Source organism: Peromyscus maniculatus, chromosome 22 (assembly GCF_049852395.1).
Source record: "Peromyscus maniculatus bairdii isolate BWxNUB_F1_BW_parent chromosome 22, HU_Pman_BW_mat_3.1, whole genome shotgun sequence".
Taxonomy (NCBI): Eukaryota; Metazoa; Chordata; class Mammalia; order Rodentia; family Cricetidae; genus Peromyscus; species Peromyscus maniculatus.
In genome coordinates, this window is record NC_134873.1 from 56,857,564 (window position 1) to 56,880,816 (window position 23,253).

General features: G+C 43.3%; 1 protein-coding gene across 3 annotated transcripts in view; it reads right to left on the bottom strand.

The window, feature by feature from the left end:
- Fbxo11 (F-box protein 11) overlaps positions 1-22,168 on the bottom strand; it is a 79,770-nt gene extending 57,602 nt beyond the window's left edge. For 2 of the 3 annotated variants that reach the window (XM_076559224.1, XM_076559223.1), the window contains exon 1: positions 21,865-22,168. In XM_076559224.1, the coding sequence (XP_076415339.1) occupies positions 21,865-22,165 (301 nt within the window). In that variant the 5' untranslated portion in view covers positions 22,166-22,168. Of the gene's footprint in view, positions 1-21,465; positions 21,690-21,864 lie in introns of those variants that run through there. The other variant, XM_006986483.4, reaches the window with a different exon arrangement.
- Positions 22,169-23,253: the final 1,085 nt, after the last annotated feature.

The following is a 23,253-nucleotide window of genomic DNA, read 5'->3' on the forward strand; positions in this document are numbered from 1 at the left end:
CTTAGAAATCTTTTGTTGTTGTTTTTTCAAGACAGGATCTCTCTATGTAGTCCTTAAACTCTCTATATAGACCAGGCTGACCTTAAACTCAGAGATCTACCTGCCTCTGTTGCGATAAAAGGCATGCTACCACGGCCTGGCAGAAATCTTTATCTGAAATGCTTGGGATAAAAGTTTGGCTCCTCCAACCCTCAAGTTCTTTTTGAGAGAAGGTCTCAAACTATCTGGAATATTCACTAGAGGTAGAGGCTGCATGATTCTGCATGCCAGCTCCTCTTGCCCCTACCTACCAGGTTCTGGGATCATAAGCATGCACCACTCACTACAGTCACCACGAATTTCTGACTTCTACCTGCCGGCATTACCAACTCAACACTGCTATTCCAAAAACCCAGAATTCCAAAGGGTCAGAAATCTTAAATTTTTGAGTAACAACACAAGCTAACACAAAGTTTTGAGTTCGGAGCTCTCTGGACTTCATGATTATGTAAAAGGGCGTACTCAAGACGGTGAACAAAACGATCCTTCTATGGGACAGTAAGCACCTGAGGTTGTGGTATGAGCACCTATGAGAAGATGACGACTGAGTTAAAAATCTCCCAGCAGTACATAAAGATGCCAGTTGCCATCTTTGTGGTTCACTTAAGAACAATGTATAAATGAATGGTCTACTTAGGGAAGAATCCCATGAAAGCAATGGAAGACTTTGAGTTCTGGTTTGAAGTATTTAGATGTTCCATGTTAGCAAAAACCATGAAGACAAGAAAGTACCAATAAAAGTGAACTGAGAAATGAACAGAGCATAACAAAGTGAAAAGACTGTATTGGTAACTCTCCTCCTAATCTCTACATTTTACCCATATCCTCTCACTAACAGAGATCTTTTGGCTTGATTGTTTTCCTTAAACTTCTTTTTCTCTTTCCTCTATCTGTGGTATATACTCATTCTTCAAAATTCACTTGCCAAAAGGGGTGGCCTATAATTCCAGGATTTGGGAAGTGAGGACAGAAGGACCACCCTAAACCTAGTATCCAGCCAAACTGAACCAATCCCAAACAAGCAAATCTACTTTATCCACTTTCTCTGAGCAACTTAAAAATCATTTCAACCCCAGGCCTAACTGCTACCTAAGTATCTGATGTATTCATTCATTCAATTGTATTTAATCTTTTACATTAATGGGAATTATAAATTGTACACCCACCCCACCCCCCTTTTTTGGTTTTTTGAGGCAAGGTTTCTCTGTGTAGCCCTGGCTGTCCTGGACCTCACTTTGTAGTCCAAGCTGGCCTCAAACTCACTGAGATCTGCCTGCCTCTGCCTCCCAGGTCCTTTGACCCAATTTTATGAATCTGTTTCCTGAGACTGTGACATAAAACATGCAAAGATACTGGCATAAGGTTAATTGCTACAGTTCAATAATAAAGGCAAAAATTAAAAACTTAAGTATCTATTAGTAGAAAAATATTCTAATATAAATACAGTGTATTTATATAGACTACTCAGCACCTTTAAAAAAGCATGAGTAATAGATATGGAGGAATGAATACTCTGGGTATCTTAACTAAAAAGCAAAACTTAAATCACCAACTAATTCCTGTGTAACTTGTGGCTTCTTTTTAATTAAAAAAGAAAAGCAATCATAAACATTCAAACAGAAAACTTGGAATCCTTCATTAACTTCTTGAGTGCTGAGAGCAGAGGCATTCATCTCTGCATCCAACTTTTGTTTTCTGAGACAGGATCTTATATATTCCAGGGTGTCCTTGAACTCCATGTACAGCTGAGGATGACTGTGAACTTGGGTCCTCCTACCTTCCCAAGGCTGCAGTACTAGTGTCAAGGGATCTACCACCATGCCTACTTTACAGGATGCTGGATATCAAACCCAGGGCTGTGTGGGTGCTGGCATACACTATAACAGAGCTCCATACCCAGCCAGGACATGAAAAAATCTGCAAACTTACTGCGGTAATGTCATGTCTATGCTTGAGCGCATACTCGCTCTCTAGCTTTACCTACAGCCATATCTGCGATACTTAGTTCTCTCCAGATAGTTTTTAAAACTGAGTCTACTTTTTTGCTTGTACACATCAAAAGTATATGTCTTAAAAATAACAAATACTTTGATTTCTTGTTTTCTTCAAGAACATAATTTCAAATTTGTTGTCTAGTATATACTCAAAATGTTCAGTAGTGTAAATCAGTAATTATCCAGAGACGGAAGTGAAAGGAAACCAGTAAGTATCTGCTGCAAATGCTGGCATCACTTTGTAAGTTACAGCTTTCCTAAAAACACTTTTAGAAGTTTCCTGCAACTGAAAAAAAACAAAACAAAACAAAACAAACAAACCCACAAATATAACTGTTTCATAAAAACCTTATTTGAATTTGTTTCTCTTACTAATTTTTTGGCAAAAAAAAGTTTCAGAGAAACACATCAAGTATATACCCATATAAATTATTACCTAGAATCTACTCTTAATGATTTTTCCTAACTCAATCAGTGGCCTCTAATTTTTTTCCTTCAGACAGGGTATCATGTAGATCTGGCTAGTCTGGAACTCACAGAGATCTGCACGTGTGCTCCACAATGTCTAGCCACTTAAGTTTTTAGTGGTACTAATTATTAAACCTAGCACTGAGCATGCTATAAAAGTAGTCTATCACTAAGCTACATTCCTGTGTCATTAACCTTTATTTTAAGACAAACATCTTTCACTACTTTTGGTAGGTATCTAGTGTATTTAAAACAGGTAAGTATGCCGGGCGGTGGTGGCGCACGCCTTTAATCCCAGCACTCGGGGCGGAGGCAGGCAGATCTCTGTGAGTTCGAGGCCAGCCTGGTCTACAGAGCACAAAACTACATGGAGAAATCCTGTCTTGAAAAACAAAACAAAACAAACAAACAAAAGAATCCTAGAGATAATTAATCCTACAGATAATTAACTGAATATATGAATCAATTTTAAAAAATCTAGTGAGTGGCTGGAGAGATGGCTCAGTGGTTAAAAGCACCAGCTTCTCTTCCAGAGGACCCAGGTTCAATTCCCAGCACCCATGTGGCAGCTCACAACTGTCTGTAACTCCAGTTCCAAGGGACCTAACACACACAAACATACATGCAGGCAAAACAGCAATGCACATGATATAATAAAAATAAGTAAAAGATTAAAAAAAAAAACAAAACTCTAGTGACTAGTTCTATTTCAAAGGCAGGCCCTTATTTTTTTGAAAGGGTTACTTCTTCTCAACCATGCTAGGTCTCACCAAGCAGAAGTAAGGGGTAGGTATGCTGCAGAGACAGCTCAGCAGGTTAACAAGAATGAGCCTCTCTGGTTGTACTCCCAGAATCCACATAAACCCAGGTGCTGTAGCTCTAATCTGTCCACCAGTACTCTAAGGGAGACGAGAGACAGACACAGAACAACCTGTAGAAATTTGTGGAACCAGCAGGCCCGGTATACAGAGTGAACAAAAAAACCCTCTCTCAAATGAGGCAGAAGGCTGCAAGAACCAACACCCAAGGTTGTTTGTTCTCTGACCACCTCATACATGCTCTAGTATGCACATACAACATACACACGCACAAAAAAGGGTACATGCGCGCGTGCGTGTGTGTTTAAATTGATGACAAAACAATGTCTTTTATCAGTCTGTTTCAAAACATCATGAACCGATAGTCATGAGTTTCTCTAGAGTCAAACCCAGTTTTAGGAAAAGCACCATCTACACCACTGGTACCTAGGGAAAGAAAGCCAATTATTGTAACAAAAATACATTTTCCTTTCAAACCATTCAGTTTAACTAGAAACTAAATTTCTTTGTATTTGCTATCATAATCTAATTGATACAAAAAAGATTTTTATGCTACACTCTCCAAGTTTACTCTGTACAAGAGTTGCCTGCTCAAAGTCCCAAATATTTAATCTTTAAATTCTCAACTAGGTTTCTGGTATTAGTTCTACTCAGTTCCTAATCACAATAACTTTAGCCAATTGCCACTGTAAAGTTACTGTGGTTAGAAATACCAAAGTTGTTCATAAATTAGTAAGTATTTAAAACTGTGCTGAAAAATATAAAGCTTTTCTAATTTAAAAAGAATCATATTGAGGATTACACAACTAACCAAGTAGTGTGACTTCATATCATAATCAAAAACACTGGCCAGGTGTGGTAGTGCATGCCTTTAATCTCAGCACTCAGGAGGCATAGAGGCAGGAGGCTGTTTATGAGTTCTAGGTCAGCCTGGTCCACACTGGGGGTTCCAGAACAGACTCAGCTACATAGAGCCTGTCTCAAAAACAAAACAAAACCTATTAAATCACAACTTCCTGTATAGTTCCTTTTATTTAGTCAAGATCACTTGAGGTGAGTTTTGTTGTTGTTTTAACCTATGCTGAGGACACACAGATTTCTAGCACTTACTTGTATTGTTTAACTGAAACTTTATGTCTGTTGATACCAACTCTCCACTAACCCTCCCTTATTTTCTGGCAAGCCCATTCCAGGACTCGCTGATTCTAGGAAACTATTTTAGATACTTCATATAAATATATATAAAATGAAATTAGGCAGTGCTTATCTTTCTGTGGCTGGTTAATATTCTCACAGTTTATCAATGTCATTGCATATTGCACAGTATCTTTTTTTAAGGTTGAATAACATTCCTCTGTGTGTGTATACATTGTTTCTCCATTCACTTGTCAATAAAAAAGGTGGATTGTTTTCATACCTTACTTACTATGGATAATTACTGCTATGAACACAAGAGAGTCAGCATCTCTTCAAGATACTGAGGCTGTCTGTGGCTGAGAAAGAGTTCATCTGGAAAGTGCTTGCCTGCTGGGCAAGAGACTCTGGGTGTAACTCCCAGTATGAGAGAGGAGGGGAGGTATTGGTTTCAACCCTCTTCTGAGTCAATAACTAGAAGTAGAATTTCTGGGTAACACACTAGTTCTACATTTTGGAAACCACTGGCCTGTTGTTTTCTACAAGACTGCACTATTTTACATTCTAAGAACAGTGATTAATAAGGCTCCAGTCCTCTGCACGCCCCCACTCCCCAATACTTGTCTTTTAGGGAATGAGGTGCTAAGGATTGAATACAGGGCCTTGCACAGGCTAGCCAAGTACTCTACCACTGAGCTACCCTTGTAGCCTTGTCTCTTTTCTTTTCTAATGTATACTCATGCAAGCTTGCCTGAGTTTATGTGCACCACATGCATGCAGGAGTCCTCATAGGTCAGAAGACATCCGATAACCTGGAACTAGGGTGGCAGGTTGTCAGTTGCCACATGGGTGACGGAAAGGTTGGGCCGGGTCCTTTGCAGAGCAGTAAGCACTACTAACACCATGGAGCCCCCTTCCTAGCCCCATCATTTTTGCTGCTGTTGTTTTAAACGGCAGAGGTGAGAACATCAGTTCTGACTCGTATCTCCCCGAGGGCTAGAGACATCGTCTTTTTTCACCAGCTTGCTTGCTAATTTGGATGTCTTCTCTGGAGACATCTCTTAAGTCCTCTGCCCATTTCTAATAGAGTTACTAGGTTTTCTGCTATCAACTTGTAGCAATACTTTATATATTTTGGGAATTAACTGCCTTATCAGATAAATGTTAAGCAAGTATTTTTTCCCATTTCACAGACTATTTTTTCAGTCTCTGGCATGCAGAAGCCTTTTAATCTGATGTAGTATTACACATTTACTTTCACTTTTGCTGTCTTATCTATGATGCCAAAACCAGTGTCACAGATTCCTTTCTCTTTAGGTTACATATATGTTACCTGAAAAATAAATGTAAAAGAGTAACAGGTATTCCACCTCTACCATCATGGCTTCTTACCAAGTTTCTCACGAAAACATTTCAGATAGTTTATCAACTCAAGAATGCACACTTTGCCAGGTGGTGGTGGAGGCGGCGGCGGTGGTGGCGCACGCTCTTAATCGCAGCACTCGGAGGCAGAGGCAGGAGGCTCTCTGTGAGTTTGAGGCTAGTGTGAGCTACAGAGTGAGTTCACAGGCTCCAAAGCTACACAGAGAAACCCTGTTATGAAAAACCAAAAAATAAAATAAAATAAAAAGAATGCATATTTCTCAGTTTCTGTTTCTATGCTAAAACGTGTCTATAATAGGTATGTGGAATTATTCTAGCCCCCTAAACCCAGAGTTTTAGTATAGCAGCTTTGGTTCAAGCTCCTGACATTTTAGTTTTTAGTTTTTCAACTCTTAGCGATTCCGAGTAAACTTCCAAATCAATAACTATGAAATAAAGTATAAGTTTCCTGTGAAATCCAAAAGCTCCATAAAGGCCCTGGGAGGTTAACTACTATTTCATATGTGAGGAACCTCAAGTGTTTTTTTAATCTCTGCAGTTGAGTATTTGAACTCTTGCAACATACAATTTAATTAAAACCCATCTTCCTACCTTTAATTCCTAGATAAGATCAAAGAAAGTATAATAAAAAGGACAATACCATGAAAATAAAGTGAGTGACTCTGTAGGTATTTCCTTAGCTGGTATACTTTAAAAAAAAAAAATGTACATACACAGAACCCCTAAAAATTTAATTGTTAGGTTAAAACAACTTCTGAAATATGGCACAAAGGCCATTAAAAGGCAAAAATATTACTAGACAGCAGGGGTCCCAACAGACCCCCACACAGAACTGAAGACACACACACACAGACTAGCACCCATCTACATCAGTCACCATACTTGAAAATGTGTATGTATCTATTTAAGCAGAAAAATATGGGTTGACACAAGCAATAAATTATTATTCTAAACAATGAAAACATTGATTTCTACTTGTTAGAAAAAAAAAAGACACAAGTAAAAAGCAGGACAGTGGTGGTGCAAGCTTTTAATCCCAGCACTTGGGAAGCAGAGGCAGGTAGATCTCTGAGTTCATAGCCAGCCAGGGCTACACAGTAAGTGTCTATCTTAAAAAAATGAAAGCAATATCTTTATTTACAATCCATCTTGATCCTGTATTTTATTTTAAAGTCACCCTCTTAACTCAACCTTAAGTTTCATAAGGCAAGACTTATGTATACATAATAATGACTAACAAATTAAAACCCCACTGACTTATATTAGTAACTCAAAAACTACACAAAGAATTTTAAGAGGTCTCAGAAATCCTCCTCCTCAAAAAGCCCTTAATTAAGAAACCCTTCTCAGCAGGACGTGATGATTCATACCTGTAATCCTAGAATTCCAGGGATTGAAACTGCCAGAAATATGAGACCAGCCTGGTCTACAAATGAGATCACACACACCCCCCCCAAAAAAAAAGAAAGAAAGAAAAAGAGTAAATGTAAAAAAAGAAATTATTCTTGGAGGGTGGGGAAGATTCTTATCTCCAAATTTTTAGGCAACATTTACAAAACATAGCTCAGTAAAACAAACAAACAAATAGAAACAAAGAAGGTAAGACCCTGTCTGGAAAAAAGTAAGTCCTGGAAAGGAAGATAGCAATCCTTCTAACCTGCTTTTGTGGGCAGGAAAGATAACCTCAGCTTAGACTGGCAAATAATAAGTCAGACTGTTAGATGCTTTTAGATAATCCTCCTGCCTCAGCCTCCCAAGTAAAAATAGACTTTTATAACCCCTTCTCCTTTGTTATCTAAGGCTATCATATTGTCCATTTCAATCAAGTAGTCATTCTTAGGGACACCTGTATCCTAGGGGACACAAGCTTAGAAGTCACTTTTACCTAAGCTTTTGCCTAAGAACTTACCAAGGATGTTGATTTTCATCTTTTTTCCTGTATGTCAGGAATGATAAGATCAAGGACTAGAAAAACAGATAGCAAAATATGCCTCAGTTTTTCGGTTAAAGTTTAACATTCTTAGCCAGGCAATGGTGGTACACACCTTTAATCCCAGCATGCGAGAGGCGGAGGCAGGCAGATCTCTGAGTCCAAGGCCAGCCTGGTCTATAGAAACAGGACAGCCAGGGCTACAATGAAACCCTGCCTCGAAAAACCAAAAAAGTTTACAATTCTTTAAAAAAATATTTTAGGATTTATGGATGTGTAGAGTCTTTTGCTTGCACACATGTCTTTGCACACTGTGCATGTCTGGTACCCACAGAGGCGGAGAACAGACGGTTGAGAAGCATCCCGTGAGTGCCAAGAACCAAACCCAGGTCCTCTGGAAGAACAGCCAGTGTTCCTGACTGCTGTGCCAACACTCCAGCCCCAACTTTTACAGTTCTTAGGATACACTGACTGTAAGACAATAAAGAGCAATTGAGAACGAGCAGAAAGCCAGAGAAAAGCAAAGTGCTTCTTTGCTGGGTGTGATGCCTTTAATTCCAGCACTGAGTTCCGGACCAACCAGGGCTACTTAAGACTATCCTGGGTAGGGGGAGTGTTTCCCACTATACAGACCAAGTTGGTCTGGAACTCAATTCTGTGCCCAGGCTGGTGTTGAACTCAATCCTTCAGCCTCCACATGTGGTACCTGCCCACTGCAAGGTACTTGAAAGCCATTAAAAAGGATAAGCTTAAAAGCAGCTAGAAACACATTTCAAACTTAAATGTGAAAACAAAAATACTTAGTATCACTTCAGTAGCCATTACTTCTTGGGTGAATACTTAAAAATCACATCAAAGTCTACAATATTTTAAAATTTCTAAAGATAAAAAGACGCTCTCCCGCAACCACTTAAACCTGTAATTTATGAGTGGAACATGAAGTTTATTTACTTTTGTAGGTAAATTTTTTGGGGAGAAGGGAAAACAGTACTGGGAATTGAACTCAGTACTACTGAGACACATCTCCAATTCTCTTTACAAAGTTGTATTTTCAGATAGAAACTCCCCAAATTGCACAAGCTGACCTTAAATTTATAATCCTCCTGCCTCAGCCTCCCAAGTAAATGAAATTTCAGGCACTGATAGGTAAACTCTGTGACAATGCAGTTCTTATGGGCTAGAAAAGAGCGTAGTGGGTAAAAGTCTGAGTTACAATTCCCAGAACCTAGGTGAAAGCTCGACAAGTACCCCGAGCACCTGTAGTCCCAGCATTCCTACAGGAAAATGGGGGTGACACAAGTCAATCTCTGAAGCTTGCAGCTAGGTGGTGTGTACCACTGGGAAAAAGCACAAAAAGACACACCCATACATACACACATACACACACACATCCATACACACACACACACACACCCATACACACACACAGACACACACACACCCATACATACACACACACCCACACACCCATACACACACACACACACCCATACATACACACATACACACACACACACCCATACATACACACACACACCCATACACACACACACACCCACCCATACATACACCCACACCCACACACCCATACACACCCACACACACACCCATACATACACACATACACACACACACACACCCATACATACACACACACACACACACACACACACACACACAAGTAGGCACAGTAGTACACCAGTGTCAAACCCCAGCTACTTAAGAGGCTGAAGTAGGACTGCTTGAGCCCAAGGATTCATGGACAAACCAGATTTCACAGTGATCCCTAACCCTTAAGAGAAAAAAAAGCCAGGAGGCCTGAGAGGGAGCCCATACCTGACACTGCCTGGACCAGAGACAGGACAGCCCAGGAGGATCTAGGATAGAACCAAACATGACAGTCCCCCCCCCCCAAGTCAATGGAATGATTTCTAATGATATTCTGCTATACTCACATATCAGAGCCTAGCTCAGTTATCAGAGGCTTCCTCTAGCAGCTGATGGGAGCAGATGCAGAGACCCACAGCCAAACACTAGGCAAAATCAGGGGAACCCCGAAGAAGAGGGGGAGGAAGGATTGTAGGAGCCAGAAGAGTTGAGGACACCACAACCTGGCCCACAGAATCAACTAAACAGGACTCACAGACACTGAAGCGACAAATACGGACCCTGTGTGGGTTTGAGCTAGGTCCTCTGTATATAGCTTATGGCTGTATAGCTTGATGTTCTTGTGGGACTCCTAAGGGGGTGGGGTGTCTTTGACTCTCCTGCCTGTGCTTGGGGCCCTTTTCCACCTACTGGGTCACCTTGCCAAACCTTGATACGAGGGGATGTGCCTAGTCTTAGTGTAACTTGTTAGGTCATGTTCAGTGGATATCCCTGGGAGGCCTGCTCCTTTTTTTTCTTCCTCTTTTGAAGAGAAACAGAAGAGGAATGGATCTAAGGGAGAGTGGAGGTGGGGGAAGGGAGAAGGAAGAGTGGAGGGAGGGAAACTGCAGTCAGGATGTAATGTAAGAGAGGGGAAAAAAGCCATTTGGGTTGGTGGTGGCACACACCTTTGATCCCAGCACTTGGAAGGCAGAAGCAGGAAGATCTTCGAGTTCAAGGCCAGCCTGGTCTCAGAGTGAGTTCCAGGACAGGACAGCCATAGCTGGACAGAGGAAACCCTGTCTCACAAAACCAAACAAAAAGGTGGTGGTGGTGAGGAACAAGCACCAACATGTTTATAGTAATGTCTCTGGCATAACTCAGCTATTTTATTTTAATACCTTTAATATTAATTTTTAAAATAATTTTGCTATCTGCAAAAATGAAAACAGAGGACAGAGCATTCTCCTCTACTGTATTTTTGGATTATCAGCCTCAGATTGAAATGATAAGGTCTTAGTGACAATCATGAGAAGGTTTACTTGTCTTCAAAATGTCCTATTTTCCATTTCTTGTCAGTTTCTTTGGGAAAATGCAACAATATATGTTGACATATATTGTTGGCCCTGGTTTGTGAACGTGTGTGTGTACTAAATGATACACATAACAACGTTCACTGACATCTAAATACAAAAACAGTTTCTATGTTTGTCTCTAGGTTCAACTGTAGAATGGATACGTTGCAACATATTTAAACAATGTAATAAGAATGAACAGGCTAATGGTACAGGGATAAAACCCAGATACCAGAGGCAAGTAGCAAGGAACAAAGAGTGTACACAGGATGATTTTATTTACATAAAGTTAAAAACACGTGCAAGTAATCCAAAGAATTAGAAAGAGTTGGGAGGAGTAACAGAGACCTTAAAAGCAAGTTCCCGGATGCCAGTCATGTTTATTTCTTCATGTAGGTGTTATCACTCCTTACACTTGTCAGGAGGCGTCAAACTGGACATTTGTGCATTTAACAGACTTTGATTACAAGTCCGATTTTTTGTTTGTTTTTGGGGGGTTTATTTGTTTTCCAAGACTCTGTGTAGTCCTAGCTGTCCTGAAACTCGCTCTGTAGATCAGGCTGGCCTTGAACTCATGGAGATCCACCTGCCTCTGCCTCCCAAATGTTGGGATAAAAAGCATGTGCCACTACAACCTGGCACAAGACTTTTTTTTTTAATTAACAAAAATCATTTCTGTAATGTATATTCTCTTTTCTCTTCTCTCCCCCCACCCTGTGTGTGTGTGTGTGTGTGTGTGTGTGTGTGTGTGTGTGTGTGTGTAGAATAGACTCTAATGGGGCTGGGGAGATGGCTCAGTGGATAAGAGCACTCTACCAGAGGACCTGGGTTCAATTTCCAGCACCCACATGGCAACTCACAGCTGTCTGAAACTCCAGGGAATCTGACATCCTGGAACATAACAAAACACCAATGCACATAACATAAAAATAAATTACTTAGAAAAGACTCTTTATCCAAATGTCCTTTACTGGTTCAGATGACTCATTCATATGTACTATTACTACCACCTATTATAAATCTACTTCTCTCTATCCCAGTGCTTCAATGCTTCAACCAAAATTAGTTTCAGAGAGGGAAACCTTAAGAGAACTAAAGTCAGAGTGCATCCAGAAAAGCCGTGTGGAATGTGCTTGCAAGACTTTTCCACTCTCCCTCTGATCACTGAATTTCACTTTTTGCTTCAACCTGGTCGTAAAATACTAAAGTACCCAGTACTCAAGATTCTTAAATGTAAATGCCCTCAGAGAGTTATCAGTCACTCCCACACAACTGTGAGTTAATTCAATGGCTGCGTTAACATGGTAATGTAGAGCATGTAAAAAGAAGAAACATAAATGTTTCCACAATTTCTTATACTATAAAACCACTTTGTTAAAACAGATTCAAAAGTCTTTTTTTTCTGTCTCATTCAAATAAATCCTTGATCTTTCTTAGCTGGAAGATACAAGTTTGTACAGACCCCTAGTTTTCATTTGTTAAATTAAACTCACCTTTACTTTTTTTGGGGAGGGGTGGGGGGTGGGGTTTCACTATGTAGTTCTGTCTGGCCTCAAACTCAGAGATCCACCTGCCTTTCTTTATGCCTCCTGAGAGCTGGAATTAGAGCATGCATCACTATGCCCGGCTTAAACTCACTTTTTAAAGTGGGTTTTCTCTTTTGTTTTCTTTCTCTTTTCAAAATGGTGTATGACCAGTTACCTGGGAAGAAATAATTACTAGTGACACATTTATACTAATTCTGTCCATCTCAAAACATAACAAGTGATGGTTAGGTTAGGAAAGGATCAGGGTTGAATTCCCAGCACCACATGGCAGGTCATAATCATGTGCAACTCCAGGCTCAGGTGATCACTGAAGGTGAACACACTCTTCTAGTCTCCGTGGGCAACACATATGCACATGGTACACACACATACAAGCAGATAAACCCTCATACACATAAAAAAATAAAATAAACAAAAGTGAATTAAAAGGTTTTATGTTCTTCCTTTCTCCAGCTACTTCCTCTTTGACATAAATCCTTTCTTAAAAATTATCATTTTATGTGTTTTTGGTGTTTTGTCTCTGTACCACATGCTCTTAACCACTGAGCTATCTCTCCAGCCCCAGATTATAGTTTCTTAAAAACAACATGACCCTATATGCATGCACTATTATATATTATGTGTACAAGATATAAAAACAATGCTTAGGCACAGAAAACAGAATTTCATAAACTCTGAACACCAGGCAAGAAAGCATCTAAACCCACGTGGAGCTGGCGAACTAGCAGACTAATCTAATTCAAATCAGATGGGTGTATCAGGATACTAAAGAAGTAACGTAAAGGGTTGAACCCACATCGTAGCCAGTTAATTCCAGATCAAAGAAAAACCTTCAACATAGATTCTGCCACAATCCAACTCGGCCATCTGGAAAAACAGTGTTGTTCAATCAGGAAATAGCGAACCTAAGGTTACCATTACTATCGAAGAATAATTTAAAGCACAAGTTCCTCACTCTAGTTCTACCCTTCAAATTTACACTTGAAAAAAACTGGAATCTGGGCTAGAGAGATAGCTTAGTAGTCAAGAGCACTGGCCGTTCTTGCAGAGGACCTGAGTTCAATTCCCAGCACCCACACTGTGGCTCACAACCATTCATAGGCACACACACAAAGTGCACATACATACACACAGACAAAACTTTCATACACATAAAAAAAAAACAACTCTGTAATCTTTCTTCTCATGAAACAAAGAACATGTTTGGTTAACCCTCCTCTCGACATGAAGGCATTCAACCAAACATGTTCTGGCCTTTCCCTTTAATGGAGGCGGTGACAAAAGTCAACCTAGAAAGTCCTTTTCTCTACTTCCTATGCACGGAAATGGTGATTCCTGGTTGTCTGTTGAAAATGAATAATGAAATGTACTTTCCAGACTTGCTGAATGAACAGTTCAATGAGACGGAGTTATGAACGTGCCTGCAGATTAGTGCACAGCAGAAAGTTAATGTTTATTGTTCAATCCTTATTGCTTGTTTCCTACTTAAAAACAACAAACAAAAACAACCAGGGGCTGGAGAGATGACTCACTGGTTAAGAGCACTTGCTGCTCTCCCTGAGGACTCAAGTTCAATTCCCAGTACCCTTGTCAGGAGGTTCACAGCCAGCTGTTAACTCTACATCCAAGGAACCCAGTGCCATGGCCTCAGTGCCTGCACTCATGTGCACACACCTACATGTAGACACATCTACATGTAATAAAAAATAAATCTAAAAACTAATTCAATTCACGATATTTAAGATTACTTATTTACAATTAAAAATAGTGTAACTGGGGCTGAAGAGACGGGCTTAGCAGTTAAGAGCACTTCCTGCTCTTGCAGAGGACCCAGGTTCGATTATCAGCACCCACATAGCAGCTTACAGCCATCTGTCACTTCAGTTTCAGGAGATTCAATGCCCTCTTCTGACTTTTATGGACATCAAGCATGCACATAGTACACATACATACATGTATGCCAAACAGTCATAAAATAAATACATCCATTAAAAAAATGAATAGCTAAAAAAAAAAAAAATCAGTGTTGCTCAGTTTATACCAAATCAAATCATGTAGATCAAAACTTCTGGATCTACCAAAGTCTTTAATGTCTCACAGGCACTTATTTTCTTGCATCTAATTTTGACAACTGATCAGAACCTCTTCTTTTTACAAATTATCTGAAAGAGGTGTCATTACTGAGCGATTATCATATGTACATATCATAGGTCCTCTGTGTCTTCATTCTCACACTGTGGTATAGTTCCTTCCAGTGCTCCCCTCTCCCAGACTATAAAGCAAGGCACAGCAGTGTGCTGCTTGCCCTCCAACAGCTAAGCGTGTCACACTATGCTGCTATCTGTCACACCCCTTCTACTTTGTTTCCCTAATTTTGTTTCCAATGAACAACAAATGCAATTTGAGGAGTACCACGCCTTGTCACTAATCTGAGTTACTCATTTGGAAGAATGTAATTCAAGCTAATCAAGTAAAATGGAAAGTCAAAATCAGAATTCTTCAGAGACAGGTACAACAGAGTTATACAAAGGAAGAGTCACTTATTAGTGACAGAGAGACAGGAAGCCAAGAACTCTTACACCGGAATAACCCCCAGGCTGGTGATTTTCCTTCCTTCTTTTGTTTTAAAGACGTCCGGAACCCCCGAGATCAGCCTGCCTCTGCCTCCTGAGTGCTAACATTAAAGGCATACGAAGCTACCATGCCAGACCTTAAGTAAGCTATTTCCAACATTAAGGAAAAAACTAAGTCCCCAAATGACTAACCTACATAGCAAGTTCCACGATAGCCAGAGCCACATAATAAAGACCCTGTTTCAACAAAACAAAACAATATGGAGAGGAAACTGCATCCACACTGAAAACTGTCGTGTATATAAGCCTTTCCTTATTATTATTCCAGATAACAGTGTGGCGGTCTGCACAGCACCTCACTGGCATTATTATGAGTAACCCAGAGACGACTTCTTGTCTGTGGAAGGACATGTCAAGTTTATATGCAGAGTCTGTACTAGGCCATTTTGTAGAAAAAACTTTAGGACCCAGATTTTGGTATAGGGTCTTACAACTAGCCCCGCTCCCTCAGGCTAGACTGCAGGATGCACCTTGAACTCGGCCAAATGTGAGGTGTGGAAGGCAGCCTCACTACTGAACAGCACCTGCTGCTGGTGCTCTTGTCTACCCAACCGGTTCCCAAGCTAGGTGGCCTTTCCTTGGGTTTGCTAGAGTCTCAAAGAGCGTCAAAGAAAGAAAAAAGAACTGCAGTGACAGCCTCGAGGCCTCACCGGCACAACTTCAACATTACCGTTTGGTACCCCTCAACGTCTAAGCTTTGGGAAAAGTCTCCCTTAAGAAAGGAATCAAGAACAACACTCCTCTCGTGGGAGCTTTGGTGAGGGTTATGTCACTAGATAGTGTCCCAGGGTACTTAATTCCTCAAAAAAGGAAAACCATACTTTGGATCCAAAAATAGGTCTCAGAGGCTTCTTCTGTAAGCCAAAACAGTCAAAGAGAATACACACCCAGCACACATGACCAGAGTCCACAGTCACAGATGAGATTTTTTATCATGCATGTATGAGAATAAACAATAATTTTTTCCTTCCTTCCTTCCTTCCTTCCTTCCCTCCTTCCCTCCCTCCCTCCCTCCCTCCCTCCCTCCCTTCTTTCTTTCTTTCTTTTTCTGGTTTTTCGAGACAGGGTTTCTCTGTGTAGCTTTGGAGCCTGTCCTGGAACTCACTCTGTAGACCAGGCTGGCCTCAAACTCAGAGAACCACCTGCCTCTGCCTCCCAAGTGCTGGGATTAAAGGCATGTGCCACCACCACCACCACCACCACCACCACCACCAGGCTAAGACTATATATTTTTGTGCTATGAACTTATTTCAGATGATAAATAGCAACATCTACTAATATACAGAATTAGTACATTTCTTGAATAATACTTTATAATTAAAATTTCTGCACCTAAAATGGTCATGTTCTTTCCCACATACTAGATATTACCACTATTTTCAGAAACTTCTATATAAAAATATTTACACAACTCAAACTCTCTTATAACATCATCATGATGGAGAAGCTAGGAAGAGTGACTGACTGCAAGTAGAATTTAGTAGGTGAAGGCACATATAAAAAGGGACTTTCAGGGCTGGCTGGCTGGCTCAGTAGCTAGGAGCACATACTGTTCTTTCAGCGAACCCAAGTTCAGTTCCCAGCACCCACATCAGGCAGTTCACAACTGCTTGTTTCTCCAGCTCCGGGGGGATCTGACACCCCTCTGACCTCATACACAGACATTTACATATAAACACAAATAAATGAAAACATTTAATAAAAAAGGAATTGAATTTTAAACTGTGCACATGTATTAACTATTTTTATTTGAGTCTTGCTTTGTAGCCCAGGCAAGTCTACAAATCATGATCCCGTGTCTGCCTCCCTACAGCTGGGATTATAAGAATGAGTCAATCATATCCAGTTAAAAAAATAATAATTTTAGCATCTAGAAAAGTACTGGTTAACCAGGTATGGTAGTTTGAATTAGAATGCCCCCCACAGGCTCACGTTTCAAAGCTTAGTCCCTAGCTGGTGGAACTGTCTGAGAAGGATGAGGAGGTGTGGCCTTGTTGGAGGAAGTGTGCCATGGGAGCCCAGCTTTGAGGTCTCAAAAGCCCACACTATTCCCAGTTAGCTCTCTCTGCCTGGTGTTAGAACAAGATGTAAGTGCTCAGCTATTGCTCTAGTGCCCTGCCTGCTGCAGTATTACCCACCATGACATGACTGTCATGGACTCTAACCCTCTGAAGCTGTAAGCCCCAAATAAACTCTTTTATAAGTTGCCTTGGTCCTAGTACCTTACCATAGCAACAGACAAGTAACTAAGAAACTGAGCATGGTGGTACACCCTGGGTCCCAGTGCTTGGGAGCTAGTGGCAGGCAGGTATCTGCAAGTCCCAGTCCATCCAGGGATACATAGTGAGACTGTTGAAAGAAAAAAATAAGGGCTAGAGAGATGGCTCAGCCGTTAAGAGTACTTGCTACTCTTTAGGAACCAAGTTCTATTCCCAGAACCCATGTTAAGTGGCTCATAACTACCCGTACCTACTCCTGGGGATCTGACACTCTCTTCTGTACTCATACATGTACATAACCCATATACAGACATATACACACATACAGACACACACCTACACAGAGAGAAATGTTATTAAATTGTCAAAAATTTAATTTTTTTTTTAAAAAAAACTACTAGTTAGACTATATAGCAATCTGCAGATTTGTTTTCCCTATATTTCTAGAAAAAGTAGAAAATAAATTCTAAGAATAAAGAGGATGAACTTTGTGAGACAGGTTGCAAAAGCTAAGTCTTTTTAGAATTTTAGAACAAACACGCATGCATAAACAAAGGAAGTGAATTCAGTATGCTAAACCTCCACTGCTTCCTTGGTTCACTGTTCTTAGGAGTCAGGAGATGCAAACAACTCAAGAAGCTATCAACTGATGAACACCAGGTACGTACATACACACGCGTACACATTTTTCAGAGAGAAAAGGGGATGAAATCTGTTGTTTTTATGATGCTAAGTGAGACAACCCAAGCACAGAAAGACAAACGGATGTGTGGAACTTCAAAAGTTGACCTCACTGCTGCAGAATCAGCGACAGCAGGAGAGCTGGAGGGAGGATGATGAGGAAGGTGGGTCAGCACACTGACACAGGAAGAGAACCGAGCACTGGGGCTCTACTGTTATAGTAGGGTAACTACAGAGAACGGCGATGTACTACAGCTCTCAAAGAACTAGAAGGTCTGTTTTTAATCAGAAAAATTATAAATATTCAAGGAGAGATATATTTGATGCTTATCCTGATCTGAACTTTACACATGACATATACACATACTAAAACTGATTATCCCATAAATATGTAAATTAAAAATATAAGGGGTGGAGATGGTTCAGCAGTTAAAAGCACTGACTGCTCTTCTAGAGGACCTGGGTTCAATTCCAAGCACTCACATGGCAGCTCACAACCGTCTGTAACTCCAGTTCTGGGGGGATCTGACACCTTCACACCAATGCACATAAAATGAAGTTAAATACACACACACACACATACACACACGTATACATATATATATATATATACATGTGTGTGTATGTATGTATGTATGTGTGTGTATGTCTATATATACGTATATGATATAGCCTAGCATGGCGGTGCATGCCTTTAATCCCAGAACTCGGGAGCCAGTGGCAAGTGGATCTCTGTGAGTAGGTGGTCAGCCTGGTCTACATAGTGAGTTCCAGGCCTGTCAGAGCTACAAAGGAGAACCTCTAAATAAATTAAGTAAACAAGTAAAATAGATGAACAAACAAAGCAAACAAAATCCAACACCAAATGTCTTCCAATTTCATTAAATCATGTAATATATTATCCAACTGTGGCTACATGGAACACAAATTTTCTTCTAGTTTTTAGTAGTATATGAAATCCCAAACTAAAAACTTTCAGACTAAAACAAAAAGCCTATGTTAGTGTACAGTTCTCAATGGTAGACCATTTCAGATTGCATGGTAACTTCCCAAGAAGCATGCTGGCTCCCTCTCCCAGTGTAGAAGGTAAGTGGCACAGAATCCTGCTAAGATGCCACCCAGGTTTCTACTGCACTTCAAATACTAGTCATTACACACAAGAGAAAATGTGTGTGTACAAAAGAGACAAACACACATATTTGTAGATACATATTTAATAACACTGCCAAAATTTTTTATTCTAGTTAAACTATAAAAAAGCAACTAAAAAAAAAAACTGAAGGAATTTTTGTTTGAAAAATGTCTTTAACTGTATTACAACTAAGAAGCTTACAGTACATCTGTAAGTTAATTATGCACAGATTTAACTAATTTGTCTAAAAACTAATTCTCACTTTGATTTACTACCTGCACCACTATTATGTAACTCTAACCAAGACTAATATAAGTTACATCCTCATCAAGACTTACAGAAAACTAACCATAAACACATTGCTTTAGTTCCCTAATTCCCTTATAAAATCATTTATAATTTTATTATTCGTTTATTTAATGTGTGTATGTCTATGGTGGTATATAAGGTCAGAAAATCACCTAAGGGAGGTGGTCCTCTCCTTCCATCATGTGGGTCTCAGGATGGAACACTCAGGTAGGTCATCAAGGCTTGGTGACAAGCTCCTTTATTCACTGAACCATTTTCCTAGCCCCCTTATAAAATTACTAATTACAGTATACTCCTAAATGAGTGTGAATATATTCTTAAACTAGAAATAATCTGCATACTCTCTAAAACTTTTAAGTACATTTAAAAATGTAATAAAAATGCTAATCTTTCAAAGAATATTATTTTTGCACAAGCCTAGCAAAATCTTCACTATTTTAGTCGTAATTTATCTTAATGTTTTATTCATTTTGAGGCCATATATTTGCCTGCTGAAAGACTCACACCAGTCTCCCCCAAGACTAACCAGCAAGTCCTTATCCCCTCTGTACCAATACTGAACCTCAAGAACAGTTCCTACTCCTACAACACAGCAACAACCCCAGCGCACTTCAATTACTGTTAGGTTAAGTACATAATGAAGCCACGATTCAAGAACATCTTTGTCAGTGTTTGAACAACAATAAAAAGAAAACTGACACTGGCATGTGACCATCAATGACTAAGATGCAGTTAGAAATAGACTTTGGTAACTAATAATTTAGAATACATGAAGACAATGCCCAGGGTCTACCTCAACTAGATTGGAAACTAGAAAAAGTGGTGAGCCGGGAATGTAGAATAACGTTTAAAAATACACAATGGGAGTGAATTGAGTGTGGCTGACACTTTCAGTGATCTGCTATTAACAGATCAGGACATCAGGCTTACAGTAACGACAGAATCCTGAACATTAAACACATAACGTTTCAATTTTGCTTGTTTCCCCTAATGTCAATTCTAGAAGACCTAGTAATTATCTGAATGGAACACGGTACAACTCTGATATGTATAAGTGAATGGTAACGATGAGATACAATTTTTTTTAATTTGTCAAAAATTGGTAAACGTATCAAAGAATCGCTAAAACATTTTTACCAATCATGTTGCAAAAGACCTCTAGTTGGCTGGAAACATCCCCTTCCCTCAAACAACATACAGCAAACTGCTTTCTCAAAGACTATTGTAACAGTGACTGATGCAAACCTCTTACACTTGTTTTTCAAACTAACAATTTCCTACACCTAATCAATATTTTGATCAAATACAATGAAACAGTTAAGGAAAGAATGTACAATCTAAAAAATACATTTAAACGCAGTCTCCTCGATCAAAGGAGGTGTGACAACCAACGCAACGCATGAAAAATTAACCTTAATCCGCCAACCAAAACACGCAAAATGTCTCCTAACAAGTCTCCTCCTTTAAACAACCATACACAAAAATACCGTGCTGACTTACACCCACTGCAAGCAGCTCATTAGTAGACTAGTTACGGAGATGAAGGGGCAACACTCTCATCTCACAAACCTCTCCAAATAACCACATCATCCAGGCAAAGGCGAACATTATTTTTGCTAAAGCAGGAATCCAACCCCAGGGAGCCTCAGCCCTCAGACAATGGTGGTTACCAGACAGCGCAGCACAGTTGGGTCCAAATGACACATTTCACTAGGCCTTGGTCACAACACACACGCGCGCGCGCGCGCGAGTCTACATACAGATACACACACGATCCCAAGGGGCCGGTTCTACGACAGGGGTGCTCAAACCCACCCGGCGATAGAGGGGAGCGCCGCGGCGTAGTGGGGAGGAGAGGCGAGGGGGACGACACAGCGGAAGGGTAACTGCACCCGCACACGAGGGAGGGGGCTGGAAATGGCCGATGGCTTCTATATTTATTTATTTAAAGGTATTGATTTAACGGGTCCTTCCCCAGGGGCTCTGTAACTAAAGGCAAACTGCGCAGCAAACATCGTGGGGTTGGGAGAGGAGCCGCTGCTCCCCCTGCCCCGTGACCTAGGGGTGGGGGTGGAGGGGGGGGGAAGCAGCACAAGTTCCCTAGCCAGAGCCGCGGACCACTCGGGTGCCCCTCTCCCCCCTCCTCCAGGGCCAGGGGGAGCCCACAGAGAAGGGGAAAACAAGTTCCCCAGCCAGCCTCACCGCCCCACGCTGCCAGCCGTCCCCCCCCACCTACCACGAGAAAGGGGGGAGCCCAGACCGAGCCAGGCGGCAGAAAGGGGGGGAAATCCCACCCTCTGCCCGCCCCCGGCCGCCAACAGACTCCCGTGGGGTGGGCGAGCCAGCCGGGAAGCCCCAAGGAGGGGTGGGGACGGAGGGTGCCGGCCCCGAAACCAAACAAAGCGCGGCCTGAGCCGCAGCCCGGGCGGATCGCGCAGCCGCGGCTTTTCCTGCCGGGCCAGGCCGGGCCAGGCCGGGGCCCCAAGCGAACACTGCGGCACGGTGGGACCCGCCTCCGCTCGGCCTCCGTCTCCCACCCCGGGCGCGCCGCCGCCGCCGCCGCCGCCCCCGCCCGGCCTCCCCGCCCGCCCGTTCGCCCGCTTGCCGCCCGGCCCGGCTCCGAGCGCGGCCTTACCCCTCTCGCCGGCGTTGTTCCGCTCCTGAGGCGGCGGCGGCGGCGGCGGTGGCGGCGGCGGAGGCTGCTGCTGTGGCGGCGGCGGGGGCTGCTGCTGCTGCTGCGGCGGTGGTGGCGGCGCCTGCTGCTGCTGCTGCTGCTGCTGCGGCGGCGGCGGCTGCTGGGGCGGCTGCGGCGGCTGGGGCTGCTGAGGCGGCTGCGGCGGCGGCTGCTGCTGCGGGGGCTGCTGCTGCTGTTGCTGCACCGGGCGCGGCCGCGACACTCGCCTGGGTCTCCGGTTGGCGGCTCGGACGGAGTTCATTTGCCGGGCTGAGGTGGCGGCGTTGGCGGAGGGACACACACACACACGCACTCACGCGCACACGCACCGCGAGCTCCGGGGGCCGGGGAAGGGGGTGGGGAGCGGGAAGGAGCAGGGGCGGCCGGGGGCGGGGAGGGGGGGGACGACGACGGCGACGACGAGGAGGGGACACAGAGGGGAGGGGGGGTGTCCCGGGGACGGGCGTGAGCCCCCCGGGTCCGCGGGGAGGGCCGGGGGACACAGCCGGAGCTCGAGCGAGGCCGGCCGGCCGGGGCCTGGCGCACGGGCAAGGCCGAGGCCGCCGGGCGGGGCGGCCGCGAGGGACGCAGACAGAAAGACGGGGCCGGGCGAGAGAAAGAAAGAAAGGGCGTCCGTCCGCCTTGGGGAGCCCGAGGCGAAGCGCGGCGGCGGCGGCGGCGGCGGCGTCTGCGGCCGAGCAGCCGAGCCGGGCCCGCCGACTCCCGAGCGGCGTCTCCGGCGGCGGCGGCGGCGGGGGGGAGTGGGCGGGCGGGCGATCTCGGAGAGGGCGAGCGGGGCGGGAGCGCGCGGGGGGCGCCCGGCTCCTCCGTTCCTCTTCCTCCCCCCACACCCCCTGAAAGAGCGCCCGGCGAGGAATTTTCTCTCTTTCTTCGGCCTCTCTTCTCTCTCTCTCTCTCTCTCTCCTCCGCGCGCCCCCCCCTCCCTCCCCGCCTCAGCGAAGGGGAAATGAGTGTAAAGGGAGGAGGAGATAGGGGCAAAAAGAGGCGGCGTCGTTCCTCCTCCTTAAAGGAGCCTTTCCTCCTCAGCCCCAGCGCCGCCGCCGCCGCCGCCGCTGCTCCTGCTGCTGCTGCTGCTGCTGCTCCGTGGCAGGAGGAGCCATGGACACCGCCGGAGCCTCCACTTGGAGCCCAGTCGGTCCCTCCCCGCCGTGGGGCTGGCCGGGGGGCGCGGGGGAGGGCCGGGGGGGGGCGGCGGGGGAGGGGCGGGGGGCGGGGACGGAGGGGCGGGGATTCCGGCCGCAGCCGGCCAATGGGGAGCGCCCGTCCAGTCTCCGGGCCAATGGGGCCTCCTCTCTTATCGCGGAGTCCCTTCCTCCAACGCCCTGCTTC